Consider the following 21,614-nt stretch of genomic DNA (forward strand, 5'->3'; position numbering starts at 1 on the left):
TGTCTCCCACATTGCAGGCAGATGCTTTACCACCTGAACCACCAGGGAAGCAGTATTGCTGATAACCTCTACAAAATGACGTTGAGCACATCTTTTTGATTCTTCAACCCACTCAGTTATAAAATGGTATTTCCCCACTGGTTTTCCCTCTTCAGGACAAATGCAGTAAAGTCAGTGATGTACTTGATGCCTCTCATTAACTACACAAGCAAAAGGGCGAAATGAAAAATGATCAGCATCTTGGGTGAGAAGTTTCCCCACTCACTTCCTAAGAATCTGGAGGTGGGCTGAAACAAGACAGCCACTAGGCTGTTAAAACAGACACAAAAACAGAGCAGAGCAGCCACTTGGAGGAGCGGCAGTTCCCAACTCAGGCGACTGTCAGCAAAAAAACAAGAGATTTGAAAAAAAAACCTGCCCACGCCAAGCCCATCTACAGCCCAGTGTGACCTGAGCTTTGACTGGGGTGAACATGTTTACTTTATATTTTGCATACTTTCTGGAATAAAATTTTATTTTTACGTAAAGCTGTTTGTCCACAAAAAAAAAAAAAAAAAAAAAAAAAAAGTTAAACGATGGCTTACACTCTAAAGGAAAAAAAAAAAAAATGCAAAAATTCAACTCACAGGCAAATTACCAAGAAATACCATAGGAAGTTTTAAAGGGGACATTCTATGTATATATTAAAAAAAAGACAATTCAACAATTCAACTTTGTATTTTAAGAAAATGAAGTTGAGATGAAGGGGAAGGAATGACTTAAAATCCCTATTTCTTTATAGAGATCATTCGTCTAAATGTGAAAAAAAAAAACACATTTTAAACAGATTTTATGAACCACGTTTCAGTTTTAAATGAAGACCCACTCATCTCTCTCTGATGAAAGTTTAGAACATTTACACTCTATTTGCATAGTGGTTTACTCTTTGTTCTCTGAATTTTAATACCTGGTGCTAGTACAACATTTCTTTTCTTAAAAAGCCTGTACAGCTCTGCTTTCTGGAGGTAAAGCTTATGAAGAGAAGCCTGCTGACCACGTAACAAGTAGTTTCTCCTCCTCGAGGTGACTTACTTGCCTTTTTTCTGCCTTCCTGTCTGCAAGAACATTTCTTTTCAAAGTCTAATAGCAAAACTAGTAGTCAGCTCAGAACTGACCACTGTACAACTTTCCATTGTTTTTTTTTTTTTTTCTCCTGGAACACAATGAACCTCTAAGAGGAGATACATTTAGTTTATTTCAGAAAAGTTTTATTATTTATTCAAATACATTTTCTGGCCAAGTTTTTTTCTTTGGGGTGGGCTCTTTTACATTACTGACACCAATTATCTTTGAACAGGAGGACCACCCTTACGATGATTTAAACTGCTTCCATCTTTGTGTTTCTCTCCTTTGCTTTTTCTAGAATTATCTAAAGCTTTCCCCCTTACATCAATAATTTGATTTTTAGGCCATTAAGTTCCTTGCTGTTTCAATTTTATTAGTTTCGGACCAACATTGTTTTGTTCCCTAAGTTGCATATTTCCCATGTAATCTCATTTTATTGCCTCATATTATGTATGACAGTGTGTGTGTGCACACATGAGCTAATAGCTCAGTTGCTCCAACTCTTTGTGACCCCATGGACTGTAGCCTGCCAGGCTCCTCTGTCCATGGGATTTCCCAGGCAAGAATACTGGAGTGGGTTGCTATTTCCTCCTTGAAGGGGTCTTCCTGACCCAGGAATCGAACCCCAAGTCTCCTGCATTGCAGGCGGATTCTTTACTGTCTGAGCCACCAGGAAAGCCCACTGTGGCTTTAAAGAAATTAATTATCTTACTAAGTTTAAAGATGCTTAAAAAACGCTTCTGTTTCTGAGGTAATAATTTCTTTAAGGCTGAACTTTTGGTCCTTCTTTTCACACTCTCTCTGCTTTTCTATTACCTGAGATCATGGGGAATCACCGTGGGTAGTGTTCAATGGAGAATATGGTCCCAACAGTGTTTTTCTGAGCTGTGTTCACGCTTCTAAGATTTTGTTGGATCTCCTTTACCATTCTCCTTGTTCAAGGAATAAGGTTAAGGAAATAGGAGCTAAAGTATGACAAAGGATATTGGATAGGGTCACGTATGGTGAATTACAACCTAACAGTGTGTTCAAAACCCTGCCTTGATTGAAGGTGAGTCTCTTTTACTGATTGACTACAAAAAACACGAAAGTGAGAACAACTTCAGATCTCTCCTGGTTCTGGGAACCTGGGGACCACCTATTTTCTAACAACTGAGGTCACACTGGTGTCAGACAGTCAAAGAGACCAGAGGGAGGGGGCACCGTGTAGAAGGCCTTTCAGCAGTTCAGGAAAGGGTTAAAATGCTACCCTGAACTCAGGCAGTGACAGTGGACCCCTGAGCTAATTCAAAGCAAGAAAACCTGAGAAAGGTTTGCCCAAGGCTCTGCTGAGGCTCACTGTCTCTCTGGAAGGACCAAGACTAAGCTTGTTTGCCGGGCAGGGGGTGGGGGAGGGATGTGGCTGGGGTGGAAATCAACTCACTTTCCATCCCACCAAATCTCAAGCTCAATATCCACATGTAGAATTATAAATTACAGCTGTAGACCCAGGACGAGACATGTTCAGCAGGGAAATGGTAAGGCTAATAATGGCAGAGCCACTTAACATAATATTAGACATCCATTTCAAGTCATTACGAAGCTTACACAGCAGTATGAAAATGACGATGTATTAAACAGACGTGCACATATTCTTTTCTTTCCCTAGAGAGAGTAAGGGCTAGAGACACAGATCTGGGAGTATGCAGTGAGTGCTGTTTTTCATCAAAGTACAGAAATGAGAAGCCAGAGAGAATATACGGTAGAGAGCTCTCCCATCAGAAGTTTGGGTAATCCCTGCATTTAAGGGCGAGCCAGAAACAACAAGAATGATAATGACGACAAAAATGACAGCGAATGAGGAAAAAAAAAAAAGATAAGACAAAATACAAAACTCAGGACAGTGGAGGGCCCAGGAAGCCACAGTAACTTATATGCAGAGTACATCATGAGAAACGCTGGGCTGGAAGAAGCACAAGCTGGAATCAAGATTGCCGGGAGAAATATCAATCACCTCAGATATGCAGATGACACCACCCTTATGGCAGAAAGTGAAGAGGAACTAAAAAGCCTCTTGATGAAAGTGAAAGAGGAGAGTGAAAAAGTTGGCTTAAAGCTCAACATTCAGAAAACGAAGATCATGGTATCCGATCTCATCACTTCATGGGAAATAGATGGGGAAACAGTGGAAACAGTGTCAGACTTTATTTTGGGGGGCTCCAAAATCAATGCAGATGGTGATTGCAGCCGTGAAATTAAAAGATGCTTACTCTTTGGAAGAAAAGTTATAACCAACCTAGATAGCATATTGAAAAGCAGAGACATTACTTTGCCAACAAAGGTCCATCTAGTCAAGGCTATGGTTTTTCCAGTAGTCATGTATGGATGTAAGAGTTGGACAGTGAAGAAAGCTGAGCGCTGAAGAATTGATGCTCTTGAACTGCGGTGTTGGAGAAGACTCTTGAGAGTCCCTTGGACTGCAAGGAGATCCAACCAGTCCATTCTAAAGGAGATCAGCCCTGGGATTTCTTTGGAAGGACTGATGCTGAAGCTGAAACTCCAGTCCTTGGGCCACCTCATGTGAAGAATTGACTCATTGAAAAAGACTCTGATGCTGGGAGGGATTGGGGGCAGGAGGAGAAGGGGACGAGAGAGGATGAGATGGCTGCATGGCATCACCGACTCAATGGACGTGAGTTTGAGTGAACTCGGGAGTTGGTGATGGACAGGGAGGCCTGGCGTGCTGCGATTCACGGGGTAGCAGAGTCAGAGATGACTGAGCGACTGAACTGAACTGAACTGAAGGAGAAAGATGTGAGCAACAGTGTTAAGTATCACATTCAGATAAACAGGATGAGACATGAATCTGCTAGGTGTAGGGGTCACTGGGATTTCATTTTGTCAATAACCTGAGTGGGCAAGGAAACAGATTCTCTTTTAGAGACTTCAGAAAGAAACAGGGCTTTGCTGACACCTTGACTGAAGCCGGTGAGACCATGTGGGGCTTCTGACCTAAAGTATTTCTTGAACTGTAATTTATTAGACAGCAATAAAAAACGAACACAGGTAGCGACTGGGCACATACGACTATTTAAACTTAAAAAATAGTCTGTTGCTCAGAAAAGGAGTTTGTATGTTCTCTGACCACAACAAAATTAAATGAGAAATAAACAGCAGAAAGATATCTGGAAAATCCCCAAATATTTGGAAATTGAATAACATATTTCTAAATAGCCTAGGGGTTAAAGAGGAAGTCATAGGGGAATTAGAAAAATCCAAACAAACCCCATGCCCGAGGCCAGGGGCGGTGGCCGGGAGGAGCTACCCCACGTGAAGGAGAGGTGGCTGCGCGGGCGCAGGAGGCTCTAGAGGAGCTACTCCATGTTCAAGATCAGGAGGGGCAGCAGTGAGATACCCCTCATCCAAGATAAGGAGCAGCAGCTGCGCTTAGTTGGAGCAGCCATGAGGAGATACTCCGCATTCAAGGTAAGAGAAACCCAAGTAAGACAGTAGGTGTTGTGAGAGGGCATCAGAGGGCAGACTCACTGAGACCATAATCACAGAAAGCTAGTCAATCTAATCACATGGACCACAGCCTTGTCTAACTCAATGAAACTAAGCCATGCCGTGTGGGGCCACCCAAGACGGGTGGGTCATGGTGGAGAGGTCTGACGGAATGTGGTCCACTGGAGAAGGGAATGGCAAACCACTTCGGTATTCTTGCCTTGAGAACCCCATGAACAGTATGAAAAGGCAAAATGATAGGATACTGAAAGAGAAACTCCCTAGGTCGGTAGGTGCCCAATCTGCTACTGGAGATCAGTGGAGAAATAACTCCAGAAAGAATGAAGGGATGGAGCCAAAGCAAAAACAATACCCAGCTGTGGATGTGACTGGTGATAGAAGCAAGGTCCAATGCTATAAAGAGCAATATTGCATAGGAACCTGGAATGTCAGATCCATGAATCAAGGCAAATTGGAAGTGGTCAAACAGGAGATGGTAAGAGTGAATGGGACATTCTAGGAATCAGTGAACTAAAATGGACTGGAATGGGTGAATTTAACTCAGATGACCATTGTATCTACTACTGCGGGCAAGAATCCCTTAGAAGAAATAGAGTAGCCATCATAGTCAACAAAAGAGTCTGAAATGCAGTACTTGGATGCAATCTCAAAAATGACAGAATGATCTCTGTTCGTCTCCAAGGCAAACCATTTAATATCGCAGTAATCCAAGTCTATGCCCCAACCAGTAACGCTGAAGAAGCTGAAGTTGAATGGTTCTATGAAGACCTACAAGACCTTTTAGAACTAACACCCAAAAAAGATGTCCTTTTCATTTTGGGGACTGGAATGCTAAAGTAGGAAGTATAGAAACACCTGGAGTAACAGGCAAATTTGGCCTTGGAATATGGAATGAAGCAGGGCAAAGGCTAATAGGGTTTGCCAAGAGAACACACTGGTCATAGCAAACACCCTCTTCCGACAACACAAGAGAAGACTCTACACATAGACATCACCAGATGGTCAACACCGAAATCAGATTGATTATATTCTTTGCAGCCAAAGATGGAGAAGCTCTATACAGCCAGCAAAAACAAGACTGGGAGCTGACTATGGCTCAGATCATGAGCTCCTTATTGCCAAATTAAGACTTAAATTGAAGAAAGTAGGGGAAACCACTAGACCATTCAGGTATGACCTAAATCAAATCCCTTATGATTAGACAGTGGAAGTGAGAAATAGATTTAAGGGACTAGATCTGATAGATAGAGTGCCTGATTATGGACTGAGGTTCATGACACTGTACAGGAGACAGGGATCAAGACCATCCCCATGGAAAAGAAATGCAAAAGAGCAAAATGGCTGTCTGGGGAGCCTTACAAATAGCTGTGAGAAGAAGAGAAGCGAAAAGCAAAGGACAAAAGGAAAGATATAAACATCTAATGCACAGTTCCAAAGAATAGCAAGAAGAGATAAGAAAGTCTTCCTCAGTGATCAACGCAAAGAAATAGAGGAAAACATTCCCCAACAAGAATGGGAAAGACTAGAGATCTCCTCAAGAAAATTAGATACCAAGGGAACATTTCATGCAAAGATGGGCTCGATAAAGGACAGAAATGGTATGGACCTTACAGAAGCAGAAGATATTAAGAAGAGGTGGCAAGAATACACAGAAGAACTGTACAAAAAAGACCTTCATGACCAAGATAATCACAATGGTGTGATCCCTCACCTAGACCCAGACATCCTGGAATGTGAAGTCAAGTGGGCCTTAGGAAGCATCACTAGGAACAAAGCTAGTGGAGGTGATGGAATTCCAGTAGAGCTGTTTCAAATCCAAAAGTTGATGCTGTGAAAGTGCTGCACTCAATATGTCAGCAAATTTGGAAAACTCAGCAGCGGTCACAGTACTGGAAAAGGTCAGTGTTCATTCCAATCCCAAAGAAAGGCAATGCCAAAGAATGCTCAAACTACCGCACAATTGCATTCATCTCACATGCTAGTAAAGTAATGCTCAAAATTCTCCAAGCCAGGCTTCAGCAATACGTGAACCATGAACTTCCAGATGTTCAAGCTAGCTTTAGAAAAGGCAGAGGAACCAGAGATCAAATTGCCAACATCCGCTGGATCATCGGAAAAGCAAGAAATTTCCAGAAAAACATCTATTTCTGCTTTATTGACTATGCCAAAGCCTTTGACTGTGTGGATCACAAAAAACTGTGGAAAATTCTGAAAGAGATGGGAATACCAGACCACCTGACCTGCCTCTTGAGAAACCTGTATGTAGGTCAGGAAGCAACAGTTAGAACTGGACATGAAACAGACTGGTTCCAAATAGGAAAAGGAGTACGTCAAGGCTGTGTACTGTCATCCTGCTTATTTAACTTCTATGCAGAGTACATCATGAGAAACGCTGGGCTGAAAGAAGCACAAGCTGGAATCAAGATTGCCAGGAGAAATATAAATAACCTAAGATATGCAGATGACATCACCCTTATGGCAGAAAGTGAAGAGGAACTAAAAAGCCTCTTGATGAAAGTGAAAGAGGAGAGTGAAAAAGTTGGCTTAAAGCTCAACATTCAGAAAACAAAGATCATGGCATCTGGTCCCATCACTTCATGGCAAATAGATGGGCAAACAGTGTCAGACTTTATTTTGGGGGGCTCCAAAATCACTGCAGATGGTGACTGCAGCCATGAAATTAAAAGACGCTTACTCCTTGGAAGGAAAGTTATGACCAACCTAGATAGCATATTGAAAAGCAGAGACATTACTTTGCCAACAAAGGTCCATCTAGTCAAGGCTATGGTTTTTCCTGTGGTCATGTATGGATGTGAGAGTTGGACTGTGAAGAAAGCTCAGCACCAAGGAATTGATGCTTTTTACTGTGGTGTTAGAGAAGACTCTTGAGAGTCCCTTGGACTGCAAGGAGATTCAACCAGTCCATTCTAAAGGAGATCAGCCCTGGGATTTCTTTGGTAGGAATGATGCTAAAGCTGAAACTCCAGTACTTTGGCCACCTCATGCGAACAGTTGACTCACTGGAAAAGACCCTGATGCTGGGAGGGATTGGGGGCAGGAGGAAGAGGGGACGACAGAGGATGAGATGGCTAGATGGCATCACCAACTCGATGGACGTGAGTTTGAGTGAACTCCGGGAGATGGTGATGGACAGGGAGGCCTGGCATGCTGCGATTCATGGGGTAGCAGAGTTGGACATGACTGAGCAACTGAATTATACTGAACTGAACTGAAACAGACCTTCAGAGCACTAGGAAAAGATGATAAGGAATATTTACCACGCCAGTGATAGACAACACTCAAATCAAACACTAGAGAAACCTCTAAAGGTGGGGTCAACAAAAAGATTCTTGTAATAATCACTATGATTTTTAATCATTTCTCCAGATCCAGCCAATACAATAACAGAATTTTTATAAATGAGATACAAATGATGGTAAGGAAGAAAACAGTATTATTTGCAGATAACAGTGGTTTCCTAGGAGTACCTAGGAGAAATAACAAACTCTACTGCATCTAATAAGAGTTTCAGTAGGTCAGCTGTCTACCCAAAACATACATGTATTTTCACCCATACGAAAAACAGTTAGAAAATATAATGAAAAAAATATTCTATGTATCACAGCAATAAAAAGAGAAAAATGCCTAGAAATACATTTTGCACAAAATATTCAAAACCTACAGAAAATTTAAGTTTTCTGATATGAAGGTGCTTACAAAATGAAGACACACACATGTTCCTGGAAATAATCAATATTTTGAAGATATCAATTCTTTTCAAATTTATCAACTTTATACAATTTCAAACTGTTTAAAACTTGCTTTTTAAAAATACGATATGACTCTATTCCTCACTTAGGAAAATAATATTCTAAATTAGACAATAAAATTCTGAAAAAGAATTATGTAAAGATACCTACATGGACAGAGATTAAATAGTATTTTCTCAAAATCAGATTAATGGTTAAACTTGTGAATCTGTAGAAGGGCTATAAATGCATTTAGTATATGAAAATGTGGCATATTTCAAAATAATCGGACAGAAGTAATAAATTTGAGAAAATAAGGTCCAAAAGTTTCCACAAACTAATGAAACACATGAATCTACAGATTCTAGAATGCTATAAATCACAAGCAAGATAAATACACAGAAACCACACCTACGCACATCACTGTGAAACTGCAGGATTCCGAGATAAGGCCCCAAAGGACTGCCTTCAAACAAATGATAATCAGACTCACAAGCAGACATCTCGACAGTAACAATGTACTCAAGGAAATAAACGGCCGAACTCGAATTTTATGCTTCTGTACTTGGATTAAACATGTTTTTTCAAGAATTAAAAAGAAATAGACATTTTCTAATAAATGACACTTGAAATAATTTGTCACAACAGACCTGCATTAATGAAAAATGATGATTCTTCATGTAAAATAAAATCATTCCTCAAGGGAAGCTAGAGATGTAAGCCAAAATAAGTCCCAAGTTGATTAATACATGTAAAAAGAAAGATGAGTAGCAGCTGTATACAAATAGTAAAGAATATATGTGGACCCAAATACATGGTAATAATAGCATGTAAGTCAAAAGCAGCGTGAACGGACACACTCAAAAGAGAGGAAGGTACAAATGCTAGGAATGCAGAGCTGCCAAAGCTTAGAGTCGGTATCTAACACAGCCGCCGCCTCTGGGCACCACCCTGCCTCATTAAAGGCACGTCGAGAGAAGAGCAGAGTGGTTCGCATGGTATCAGCGAAGAATAAGTTTAGTTTCTTAACAAAAAGTGGATTCAGAGGCCTTGACAATGTTCCTAAAGGGGGATATACACTGCAAATCTATCAGAACAGAGCAGCAATTCTCAACAGGCCCTGAGCCCTGAAAAGAAAAGCAGGAATGGGATGTAAGTGGAATCTGAAGTCAGTTCCTCCAAATAAGACCAAGAATCATTTAGTTAAGGGTTTAAACAGTGCAGGACACAGCATTAACTTTTATCGTATAACAAATAGGCAATGGAATACATTTTTAGAAAACTATTCAAGAGAAATAGAAAAATAATTATAGGGTGAGGAAGGGAATCTGAATTCACCATTAACAGGCTATGATACAGAAAAAAAGGCAGGAAATAGAAAAAGAATACAGATTTTAACAGAAAAGGAAAATGTAATACAATAAACACATACTAAACTTTATATATTACAAAATCTTGGATAAAATTTAAAAATTCTTAAAGTTTAAAAAAATTAAAACATGATGGGATTGGAGTACAGAACTGGCAAATTTTTACCCATCACTGGAGTTTCATATTTTAAAAGTCATCACGCACATGTATTATTCACATACAACTAACATGTAATTCAACCCCAAAGCAGGAAGTTAGCAAATTAAGAACCTAACAAATACCTGCTTATTTAGCAATAACTTAAAATATAGATCAAAATCTAGCAGGTAGAGATGAAATAAATACTCAAAATATTAATGTCAGTAATCATACAAAGGCAAATAAATACTGTGGAACTTTTTTATATATAAAAGGAAAAATTTTAAGCAGTCAGTATAATTTCAGAGAAATAATTTTGATTGTAGAAATAGTAAAACCAGAGATATATCAAACTGAAAATTTTTAAAGCAGAATAAGTGACAATTCTGTTTGAAATTTTTAATTAAATAAAAAATCAACCTAATCAATAATAAATGTTCTCAGAAATGAGAAAGGGAAGGATACAGCAACAGTAAAAATTATTTAAACTTATGAGAGAAGGTTATACTCTATCTTAAAATATTTGCATACTTGTGTAACATACAGAATATAAGAAGTTATAAATATAGTCAACCCAAGAGGGCACAAACTTGAACAGGTCTCTAATTAGCAAAGAAAATAACAGTACATCTACTGAAGACACAGACATGCTCTTCTTCCCTCACTAACACTCAACTTTCATATAGTAACATTTCATATTAAATATAAGGAAACAGTACCAATCAAGTCACAAAACAGATTTAATATTACAGGCCAGTCTGGGTGCTCAGAACAGCCAAATAAATATTTGCCCAGTGCCTACTGTATGCACCAGGAACAACAGGAGGTGCCAGTATATGATCCTGGGCCAAAGGGAACCAGGGCACTCATCCCTACGTGTGGCAGGGGTGAGGCAAAGAGCCTAAAGGGCTGAGATCTCGTCGGCTGTTAGGAGCTCTGTCTTCACGCTGAAGAGACACAGGTAGCCATGAAAGGGTTCTGTTACCAGTTACCAAGTGGGTCACTCGGTGCTGTGTGGAGGGCTTCCGGAAAGGAGCCCGCAGAGCGGCCTCGGCGTTCTGCTGCAGAGCCGCACTTCCAATGCCATCACTCACTAAACCAAAGCATGCCCTCACTCACTAAACATCCAACCAGGCGCATACGTTACTCTATACGTTTGCTCTCATTTAAATTTTGTTCAGTCCTCTTCCTGCCTTTTCTCACTCACCCACAGAGTCTCATTTTCTTTTTCCAAATCTCTTCTTGAATGAAATAGCTACTACAGTATCCCGAGCTTGGTGGTTGGTGCAGAATTCTAAATCATCATCCTTAAAAATTGATATTCTTCGTACATATAGCACAGCCCAACAAAACACATCTGAATAGTGAAACAGGAGTAAAAGAAGGCTCTGTTTCAGTGAAATGGTCTTCTACTGTTTGCTTTCAATTTTTTCAAAAAATTTCTTCTAGAATTCCTCGCAGCTGTTCACCTATTTCCAATTGATTCTGCCTGCCCCTTGCATTCATTTTCTGCTCCTTCTTCCCCAGAATTGTATCCTTCACTTCCATGTGGCACAGGTGCTGCCTTCCTGCCTCTCTCTTTTTTTTTTTTTCTTTTGCCCCACACATAGGTCACAGAAGCAAGGCTGGGGAAAAGCTTAAATAAATCAACCAATGGCAGCACACATTATCCTTTTAAGTCACCCTACAACACAACTCATATAAAAAAAGTAATATTGAAGAGGCATATGCGTGAGGTCAATTATCCCAAAAGCGAAGATGGTAGATTAAACATAATCTGCCCCCCCCCTTATCATTCTTAAATGAATCCCCAAGTGAACCAACAGAATGAGACCCATTCCTTTGTTTGGCACCATCCTCGGGGATGCTGTCTTCAAAGCAGCTACATCCACATCTCATAATCTGAGCTGTTTTATATCTCTCTTGTCAAAAAACGAAGCAGCGGACCTAAACACACACTTCACAGAATCTTAAACAAATGTGTTTGGAACATTTTAATCTCTCTGAAATCCTGGTGCATCTTCTAATCACTTATAAAAGCACCCTGTCCTCCTTTATCTGTCACTCAATTTTTCCCTTCCTAAATGGTACATGAGATCACTGTGTACCTTATAATCCATAACATTTTGAAGTCAATGGAAAGGCTATAAAAGTGTGAAAGAATGCAAGCCTTTCAATGAATCTATAAAAGTAACATCTTGTTAGCTATTTTAGCTTCCAATTTAATAAATGATTATTCAATAGAGAGTAATCAATAACACTGTTAAGAAATATATTGAGAGTTTTGCCTCTCATAATTTGCAGGAAACAAGTTTCTTGCATTTCAACACCATGAACAGAATATTTACTTATTTTACTAAAAGATGGTTTGTTTATCATTATGTAAATCATCTTTTATAAAACTGGCGTAGTCTAGTTGTGAAGCAATGATCTCTTGGGATTTAGTATTTTTAAATCTCAAGATATTGGCAGGATTGACACATGATACTTTTAACTCATATACATGGCACAAATAATTAAAATAATACTAATTTTCTGGCAATCTGAGCCATTAGCATTGTCTATGACACTAAAAGAACACTTTAGGAGACCTGCATATTTAAATCTGAAATTCCAAGTAAGATAATATTAAAAGGAAAAAGAGATGACTTTCTTTTCTAAAAAATAGAAAAACTGTAGCTGTTTTCCCAAGGGAAATTTACTAGGCACTGCTGCCAGTCTACATAAAACCTCATGAATTTTGATTCCACCAATTCAGATTTTATGATAATTTGTACAAGAGCTGGGTTAAAGCTCATAGGTTCCTTTAAGGTATACACTTTTTCTTTTTTTTTCTTGCTTTCTAGGGCAAAAAAGAATGGGTGATGCATTAATAAAAAATTGCTGAAGAAAAAAATGAATTAATAACAACTTTATAAGAAAAATATGATAAACTTTTTTGAGCATTTAATATTAAGAAAGTAGAATTTATAAACATTTCAATTAAAAATAAACATCCACTAATGCTCATTTAATTACATTATTTCCTGGTAATTAATTTATAAACTAGCTAGCATTACTATAATACTGAAATAATTAAACTGCATTCCTTTAAAAAAATTCTCTAGTTCAGACATCTCACTAACATATTACACTAGCCTTCCCATTGGCTGTATCAGTGTGAGCTTTCATTCTGTAAAGTGCTAATACCTTTCCAAGTTTATAACATTGTAAGCAACCCAACCAAGTTTTGTTTTATTGCACAAATTTTCTCCCAGACTGTTTTAAAACATTTTAATCTTATCTTGCAGTAGCATTACTCATTTCAATTTAAGAAAAATCAGTCCAACTTTTCCATTATGCCACCTAAAGTTTAGTCTTAACTTAGGAAGGACTTCATCACTCCTAATTATGGGAACATGCTCTCATATTTCCTTAAGTATACTTGGCAAAATTCTTAAGGAAGAGAATTATCACTGGCGTAAAGGTATAAACTTATTAACATAAAATACTATTCCAAATCAACCTTCATTTCTTTTTTTTTTTAATATCACATTCAGTATTTAAAAAAGAAAAAAATAATGGGAGCTATTTTTCAGTCCTTGAAAACTTATTCATGTTATAAGGAGTTTCAATTAGGAAAGTAGGTGAGCAAATGCTAGCTTTCATACTGACCCACTAATCAGAGTTCACAATCTAGGTGTCTGCTCACTAGAGTGTCACGTTCACTTCTGAATTACCCAGTCTAGTTTTACATAGGAACCTAACTTCCCTCAAGCTTCCCCAGATAACAAGAGGGTAATTCCAGGCAGTACATTATGCCTATGTTAACAGAAATCCTGCTTGTCAAGTGACTCCTTGGAGCAAGTCTGAATATCACAGGGTTATTTCAGCACGATAAGTTGCTTACTGTACTTCTTAAGCCATATGCTTAGGACTCATTATTCTCATATACATGGTAAAATAAAAAACTTTCTGTTGATTAGAGTATATAATTTCAGAGTGATAGCTAATAAAAGGAAACTACAGATATTATGGTGGTGATTTTAGGATTTTGTTGTTTGAGACATAATAATACGAAAAATCTCAATGCAAGCTGACCTAAAATCTCCACCCTTTTCTATACCCATTGTTGGACTCCTCCTTTTTCCTAAATCATTAAAATATTTTTTTTGAAAAGGTGATCTCTTCACTCAAACGATTAATTTAGAACAGGAGTAACTAATATAGATTCAACTATCATTAGAACACAGCTCTCGTCCAGTTACAATGCAGAATAACAGTAGAATAGCACAGACGTGCTTGCTCCTTAGAAGAAAAGCTATGACAAACCTAGACAGCGTATTAAAAAGCAGAGAAATTACTTTGCCTACAAACATCCGCATAGTCAAAGCTATGGAATTTCCAGTAGTCATGCTTGGATGTGACAGTTGGACCACAAAGAAGGCTGAGTGCCGAAGAATTGATGCTTTTGAACTGTGCTGTTGGAGAAGACTCTCCAGACTCCCTTGGCCTGCAAGGAGATCCAACTAGTCCGTGCTAACGGAGATCGGTCCTGGGTGTTCTTTGGAAGAAATGATGCTAAAGCTGAAACTCCAGTACTTTGGCCACCTCATGTGAAGAGCTGACTCATTGGAAAAGACTCTGATGCTGGGAGGGATTGGGGGCAGGAGGAGAAGGGGATGACAGAGAATGAGATGGCTGGATGGCATCACTGACTTGATGGACATGAGTTTGAATGAACTCCAGGAGTTGGTGATGGACAGGGAGGCCTGGTGTGCTGCGATTCATGGGGTTGCAAAGAGTCGGACACAACTGAGAGACTGAACTGGAACTGGAACTGGAGGGTAGGACAAATAGAGAGAGCCTCTGCTGTCAGTCTTAAACAGAGTAACTCATTCTTTCTGTCTTTCTTGGAGACCTAAAATTCTATAACATATTCCCACCCATTGACTAACACAGTTATGTTTCTTGCGTGAGTTATTCTACCCTGTTAAGCAGAATAATAGTGAATTGTGGCACTAGAGATGACCTGAGAGTCCCTTGGACAGCAAGATCAAACTACTTCAGTCCTAAAGGAAATCCACCCTGAATATTCACTGGAAGGACTGATGCTGAAACTGAAGCTCCAATACTTTGGCCACCTGATGCAAAGAGCCAATGCATTAGAAAAGACCCTGATGCTGGGAAAGATAGAAAGCAGAAGAAGAAAGGGGCAACAGACGATGAGATGGTTGGATGGCATCACCAGCTCAATAGACATTAGTTTGAGCAAGCTCTGGAAGATGGTGAAGGACAGGGAAGCCTGGCATGCTGCAGTCCATGGGGGTCACAAACAGTTGGACAAAACTGAGTGACCGAACAAGCGTTATAGATTTAACTATCACGAGAGCGCAGCTCTCATCTAGTTACAGTGCAGAATAACAGCAGAATAACACAAACTTGGAAATTCCTCATCCTATGTTACAGTCCCTGGGATACAGTTATTGAACAGCTTTCAACTTCAGCGTTCCCATCTTGGTAAAATGATGAATTTTTCTGTAAAATGCTGAATTTTTAAATTTCTAATATAAAATGTAGGAGCATTTTTATACACCATTCCCTGAACCTTTTGATTACACTGTATTCAGAAACAGAGAGAAAATTATTTTAGAAATACGAACTGATTTCAAAAAGCAATTAATGTAACAGTGCAATTATGTCAGAAATCACTAACAAAAAATTAAATAAAATCCCCAACCATCCCTAAGGGAAAAAAATTCTATTGAGGGAGTCAAAGAAGAAAGCAGCACAAAAATTAATGAAGTAGCAAATATGAAACTACGTATAATACAGCCAAAGCAATGCTTATAAGGAAATTAATAGCTTCAAGTGATTTTAATAGAAAAGAATAGACTTAAAAATAAGCCCAGTTACCAACTTAAGAAACTGGATAACAGAATAAGCCCAAAGAAGAAGAAAAGATAACGCAGAGCAAAATGTAATTAAACAGGAAAGAATTATACAAGATGATATCAAGAAACTCAGAAGTTACAGTAAAAGGGGAGTGGAACAGACCAACCTTTGGCAAGACTAATCAGTGTAGAGAGAAAAGGCGTAAGTGAACAGTGAGAAAACGGAGACACAACTACGGATCCAGCAGCAATGAGAGAAAGAATACTATGAATGACTTTTTGCCAATAAATGTAAATGTCTAATAAAATGGATAAATTATAAGAAAAATACCAGACTGAAGAAAAAAAATGAAAGTTGGCTGTAATTTTATTAAATACATTGACAATTAATCTCTGACAAAGGAGGCAAGAACATACACCTGGGGGAAAAATGAAAAGGCAACTATTGTATGGGAGAAAATATATGCAAATGATGGGACCTATGAGGGACTAACCAACATCTATGAACAGCTCATATAACTGGACATCAAATAAAAACCCCCAAACAACCTAATTTAAAAATGGGGCAAAAGAAGTTAAGACATTTTTTCAAAGAGGAAATACAGATGACGACACAAACTTAAGACTTTCTACCAAGCAAATATTGAGGTGAAATGGAGTCTAGTATATAGGTTGATACAATAGTACATGTTAGCAACTGGCTATTAGAATAAAAGATTACCATGCTATTGTCATGATGTTATAATAATATATATTACATATACTAATAGAAGTACTATGTATTAAACATATGTGATAATACACAATATTACACACATATATAAAATATATACACAATAATATATGACACTGCATATATATATAATAATATATATTATATATACTTACATGGATTATTTTATGGGTCAAATATTGTGTGATAAAAATTTAAAACAAAGTATTAAAATCAAAATTTACTCATGAAACAGCACATAAAAGCTCTCCTAATTAACTGATAAATTTACTTCTTCCCAGTTCCCTTTATGCATATTCATCACTACCTCTGTGACATTCACTATTTATTTTATTTAAATCTCATGCAATGATTTTAGAAATAGTGTCAAGCACAATGGATATTAAAACCAAGTATATAGGACTATTAGGAAGAAAATAAGGACATTACAGAGAATTGATGAATGCTGTCTTCTATATTTATCCCCAAATTGGTTAAAACCAAAATAAATAAAATTCAAGCCATCTGATTTTCATTCATAAGCAGAGAGAAAGAATAAAAGGACTAAGCTACCATAATTTAGTGCACTTCTTTATTCTATTGGTATATAATGAACAAAGTCAGTTTCTCTGTCATCATATTGTACTATACAGATTAATCTTTCCTTAAAATGTTAGAAAACAGGAAAGATGTCTTTTTAAAATATACCAATAAGCAAGGTTTGTTTTCTTTAAGAGCCTACCAGTATGCTAAATGCTTCTGAAGATAAATTAGTTACTTGTCCTACGGGTAAGAAAAAGAAGAGGGAGAAAGAACCTCCAAAGGGTTAAGGACTATAGCACCTTCAACTGACACAGAGCCTTAGAACAAAGTAGCAATTAAAGAAGAAAAGGCAGATGTAGAAAAAGTTAAACTTTCGGGGGAAATCACCAAAAGTTGGAAAAAGTAGTGAAAAAACGATCTATTCTAGATGACCCATAAATCAATAAAAACAATAAATAACTCCAAATTTCTAAAGTATATTCTACAAAAGAACAAACGGATTTCCTTTCATCAAACAAGACAAAGATCTGAGAAATCTCAAAGACCTTTGTTACTCAAAAAGTTTATCTCGTGTTGTTAAAGACAAACTGATATTATTCCTCAATTATATTTTGGAGCAAAACTACTTTATTTTTAATTTGCCCAGAATGCATATGTAAAAACGAAAGCTGAGCAGTAACACTCGGCAGTGAACTGCACAAAACAATGCTTGCTTGGTATTCATCCTGGGTCTTAAATAAACGTAGCCTGCCAAATGCAGCCCACTGGATTACTTCAACCTCATTATCCCGTTTCTTTTTCTAGAACCTCTGTTCCATTTCCTCCTTCCTATCAGACACTTCGTTCACTGTTTTTAAAGCTCTTTGCCACAGGGGTAGGAAAGAAGGAAAAGTAAGACAAGAACACATTTATATCGCTAACTGAAGCAGCTCTAAACCGTTACTAGACATGGAAAAGATTGAACATGACAGAGTTTAAACTCTTAGGTTCTTACAGCCTGAGTGTCTCAAGTGCTTTAGGATTTCAGCAGTGTGCGGAAGGGATCTTCAGCCAGCCTTTCAAAGGGATGGCCTGGCTGTGGTGACGTCTCAACTCTTCTTAGATTGTGTTGTGGCAAGAGTGCCACTGAAGGGTCGTGTTTGATATGGGCTTTCCAGAAATCCCATGGAAAGTGGTGAGGGGGGCAGACAAAGAGGGGAGATACTTTTAAGATGTCTGCAATCACAGCAGAGCTACTCAGACCAGCCCCAAACAGTCCTGGAGGCTGCACTGGCTGGGCCAAGGGACAGAGAACGTGGACAACCTGAAATTATTTCCACCAGAGGCAACTACTTAGGAACCTGCTGCTGCTGCTGAGTCGCCTCAGTCATGCTCAACTCTTTGTGACCCCATGGACTGTCAGGGGTACTGTCCATGGGATTCTCCAGGCAAGAATACTGGAGTGGGTTGCCATGCCCTTCTCCAGGGGATCTTCCCGACCCAGGGATCAAACCCATGTCTCCTGCGTCTCCTGCATCGAAGACAGATTCTTTACCACTGAGCCACAGGGAAAGCCCAGTTAGGAATCTACTTAGATTAAAAAAAAAAAAAGAAAAAGACTTTCCATTGGAATCCTACATGGCTAAATTTTTCTGCCAAAATATCCTGCGGTAATAAGAAGATATAACAAGGACAAAGCAAAAATAAATCATGAAATCTAAATGCCATAAAGAGAGTCTTACATCCTTTCAATCAATTTTACCCATTAACATTAGAGTGTGTTGGAACTCTATCCACCTTCCTGTCTTCGTCCCATTCCACAGACTGTTCAACATCAAATGTCTTTTTTCAAATTAGCTGAGAAAATAATCAGTACGCTTTCTGTGATGAAAACCGCTTTTTGCTTGTGAGCATTTTATTCCTTATACAAAATTTACCCACGAAAACTAAGGAAAGAACACAGATCCAGATAAAGAAAAGTTAATCAACTTCCTCTGCCCCTTCTCTCACCACGGCAACGAATCATCACAGTCAACTGAAATAATTAACATTTTTTAAAAAGCTGAATAACATCCCCAAATTAGAAGGTACTACAACTGAGGCAACTATTACTGCACTGACTGGCATTTGGGTTATTTTGGTTGTCTTAGGCTTCTGTCACATTAAAAAAAAAAAAATTATCTGCCACTTGAGCACACATAAGCACACATATAGGTGAACACAGCCATCAGTACGCATTATCCTGGCCCTGTTTATAGCTATGTGATAGTCTCTCAAATAGGACTTTCAGAAGATCTGCAACAAGCTGTCATACTCCCCGCAGCAAAACAGTTAACACCTGGGAAATAGTCACAGGACATGCTATGTGCTTAAAACATTCCATAAAGCAAAGCCCATCAACTTTTAGGTATCAATTTTACATTGATTCATTTACAAAGCTTACATTAATAAGGTATTTATACAGGAATCTCTGCAAGAATAAAGCCTATACTGGGGTTGATTTTAACTTACCTTTTTTTGACACTTCTGCCCCATTCAGTTCTTTTTGTGCTTCTTCAATTTTGTCTAAGAAAAACAAAAAAAAAGTATAAATTAATTCATCATACACAAATAAGACAGCAAAACAAATATATTACTTATAAATGGTACCTGACACATAGTAATAAATATTTGTTGAATGAATTATTGATGAAACAAATATGTATAAGCTGTTAAATAATAGAGTCCTTTTAAAATTATAATTTTAATTAAGTCTTAGTCACAAGGGCTACTTCCAATTGTTTCCACAATGCAAATAATTAGTACGTTTTAAATACTGAATCATAATTTTTAAAATGTTTAGCTGCCTATTCAAAGTACATAAAAATAATTCTTTTTTTTTTTTAATGAAGACATACAAATTTCACTGGTGAGTTTCAACAAATGCCGACTGGCTTAGAAATAAGTCTAAGCTGAGTTCATAGACGGCCTAAGACCTAAGTCAAACATGGAAGAAATAAAAGGATGAACAATAAATGATGGGCTGAAAAGCAACAACATGATACTTTTGCCAACAGTTGGTTACAGAATAACCACCCATGAAGTGTGAGGGTGGAATCCTGAATTAAAGAGGTACTAAATAAAAACTAAGGGCCTCCCCTGTGGCTCCGCAGGAAAGAATCCACCTGCAATGCAGGAGACCGGGTTCGATCTCTGGGTTGAGGAGATCCCCTGGAGCAGGGCAGGGCAACCCACTCTAGTCATCTTGCCTAGAGAATCGCATGGACAGAGGAGCCTGGCAGGTTACAGTCCATGGGGTCACAAAAGGGTCAGACATGACTGAGCAACTGAAAAACAGCAGCAAATATTCTGCAACCATCATGTTCAGATGAGCACAGTTCTGAAAGAAGCAATAACTAACAAAGAGTGGCGGCGGCTGCCTCCCAGAGCTGCAGCTCTCCCATCCGAGCTTTGCGCACAACTGGACTTGGTAAGTAAGCGCATGTTCTACGTTGGTGACAAGTAATTTATATTTTTATAAGGATATACATATTTGATGATTGACAGAAACCAATTCTAAGTTTAATACAGTGGTCTCAATACTGACTGTAATGGCAAAAGTCAACAAAATTCCTAGGTACTATTCTGTACTGAAATGAATACTGTAACCATAATGATGTGACATTTCAGCTAGTCCACTGGAGTACAGTTTAAATGCTTCCAAAATATTGGTCTGTCAGCCATTCATTCCTCCCAGTATCCACTATCAGCTCCCCGAACGGTCACTGATACTGAACATCATCACCGGCCACGGAAGATGGCATCCTCCCCACCACAGGCCTTTCAATCTCCGGTGCTACCTGCCCCTTCCCCCAGTCTTGCCGAAAAGCCAGAAACTGGAAGAACCTTCCATTCACTGAGCAAACTTCTTTCAGCTGCATATTGATCCATCCAGCCTGCCTTATCAAGGCAGACGGGGAGCATGAGAATGAAGGAAACACGCCACGGTTTATCACAACTACATCTTCATCCCCACAGCAACGTCCTATTTGCTCCCTGCTAATTATCAGATCCAGAGTAAGATTTGAGGGGAGAAGAGACAGTATTCGGAAATAAAACATTTTTTTTTTCTCATTTGCAAGCTTTTAGTTATTTCTCATGAAATGATGAGTAAAATGAAACAGTAATGGAAAAAAAAAAAAGCCCTTAATAAGTGCAGAAAGTAGATTCTGTGTTTAGCAGTACTTTTACTTCAAAAGAATTCCAAATGTATGACTGAAATTTCTATTAATATATATGACAAAAGCACAAGGCCCACTTTTTCAAAAATAAATAATACTGAGTATATTGGAGAGTACATTGGAGATATTAAAATGTAAATAAGTATTAAATACACAGTCTTTGAGAAACATAAAAATGAAAAGCACTATTATTTCTATGCCAGCAGTTTGCCTAAACTTAAGAACCATAAATAATATATATGTATATATTGTACTGATATATATTCATAGCAATAATGACTATGTGTAAGAGTTTGTGCATACATAATTTGGTATTATATAATAAAATAACTTTTTATTAATAGGATTAACTGGGGCTCCAGGCAGCAAAAGCTCATGACTCAACATGTATTTAAAGAACAGATTCTGTTTAGTATATTGA

General features: G+C 38.2%; 1 protein-coding gene across 1 annotated transcript in view; it reads right to left on the reverse strand.

Annotated features, from left to right (window-relative positions):
• Positions 1-20,893, reverse strand: part of HIVEP1 (HIVEP zinc finger 1) — a 59,410-nt gene extending 38,517 nt beyond the window's left edge. The window contains exons 1-2 of the mRNA XM_068994201.1: positions 20,758-20,893; positions 19,485-19,538 (exon numbers count right to left, since the gene is read on the reverse strand). Coding sequence (XP_068850302.1) covers positions 19,485-19,538; positions 20,758-20,893 — 190 coding nt within the window. The remainder of the gene's footprint in view (positions 1-19,484; positions 19,539-20,757) is intronic.
• Between the last annotated feature and the right edge of the window lie 721 nt (positions 20,894-21,614).

This window comes from Capricornis sumatraensis, chromosome 22, assembly GCF_032405125.1.
Source record: "Capricornis sumatraensis isolate serow.1 chromosome 22, serow.2, whole genome shotgun sequence".
In the NCBI taxonomy this organism is placed as follows: Eukaryota; Metazoa; Chordata; class Mammalia; order Artiodactyla; family Bovidae; genus Capricornis; species Capricornis sumatraensis.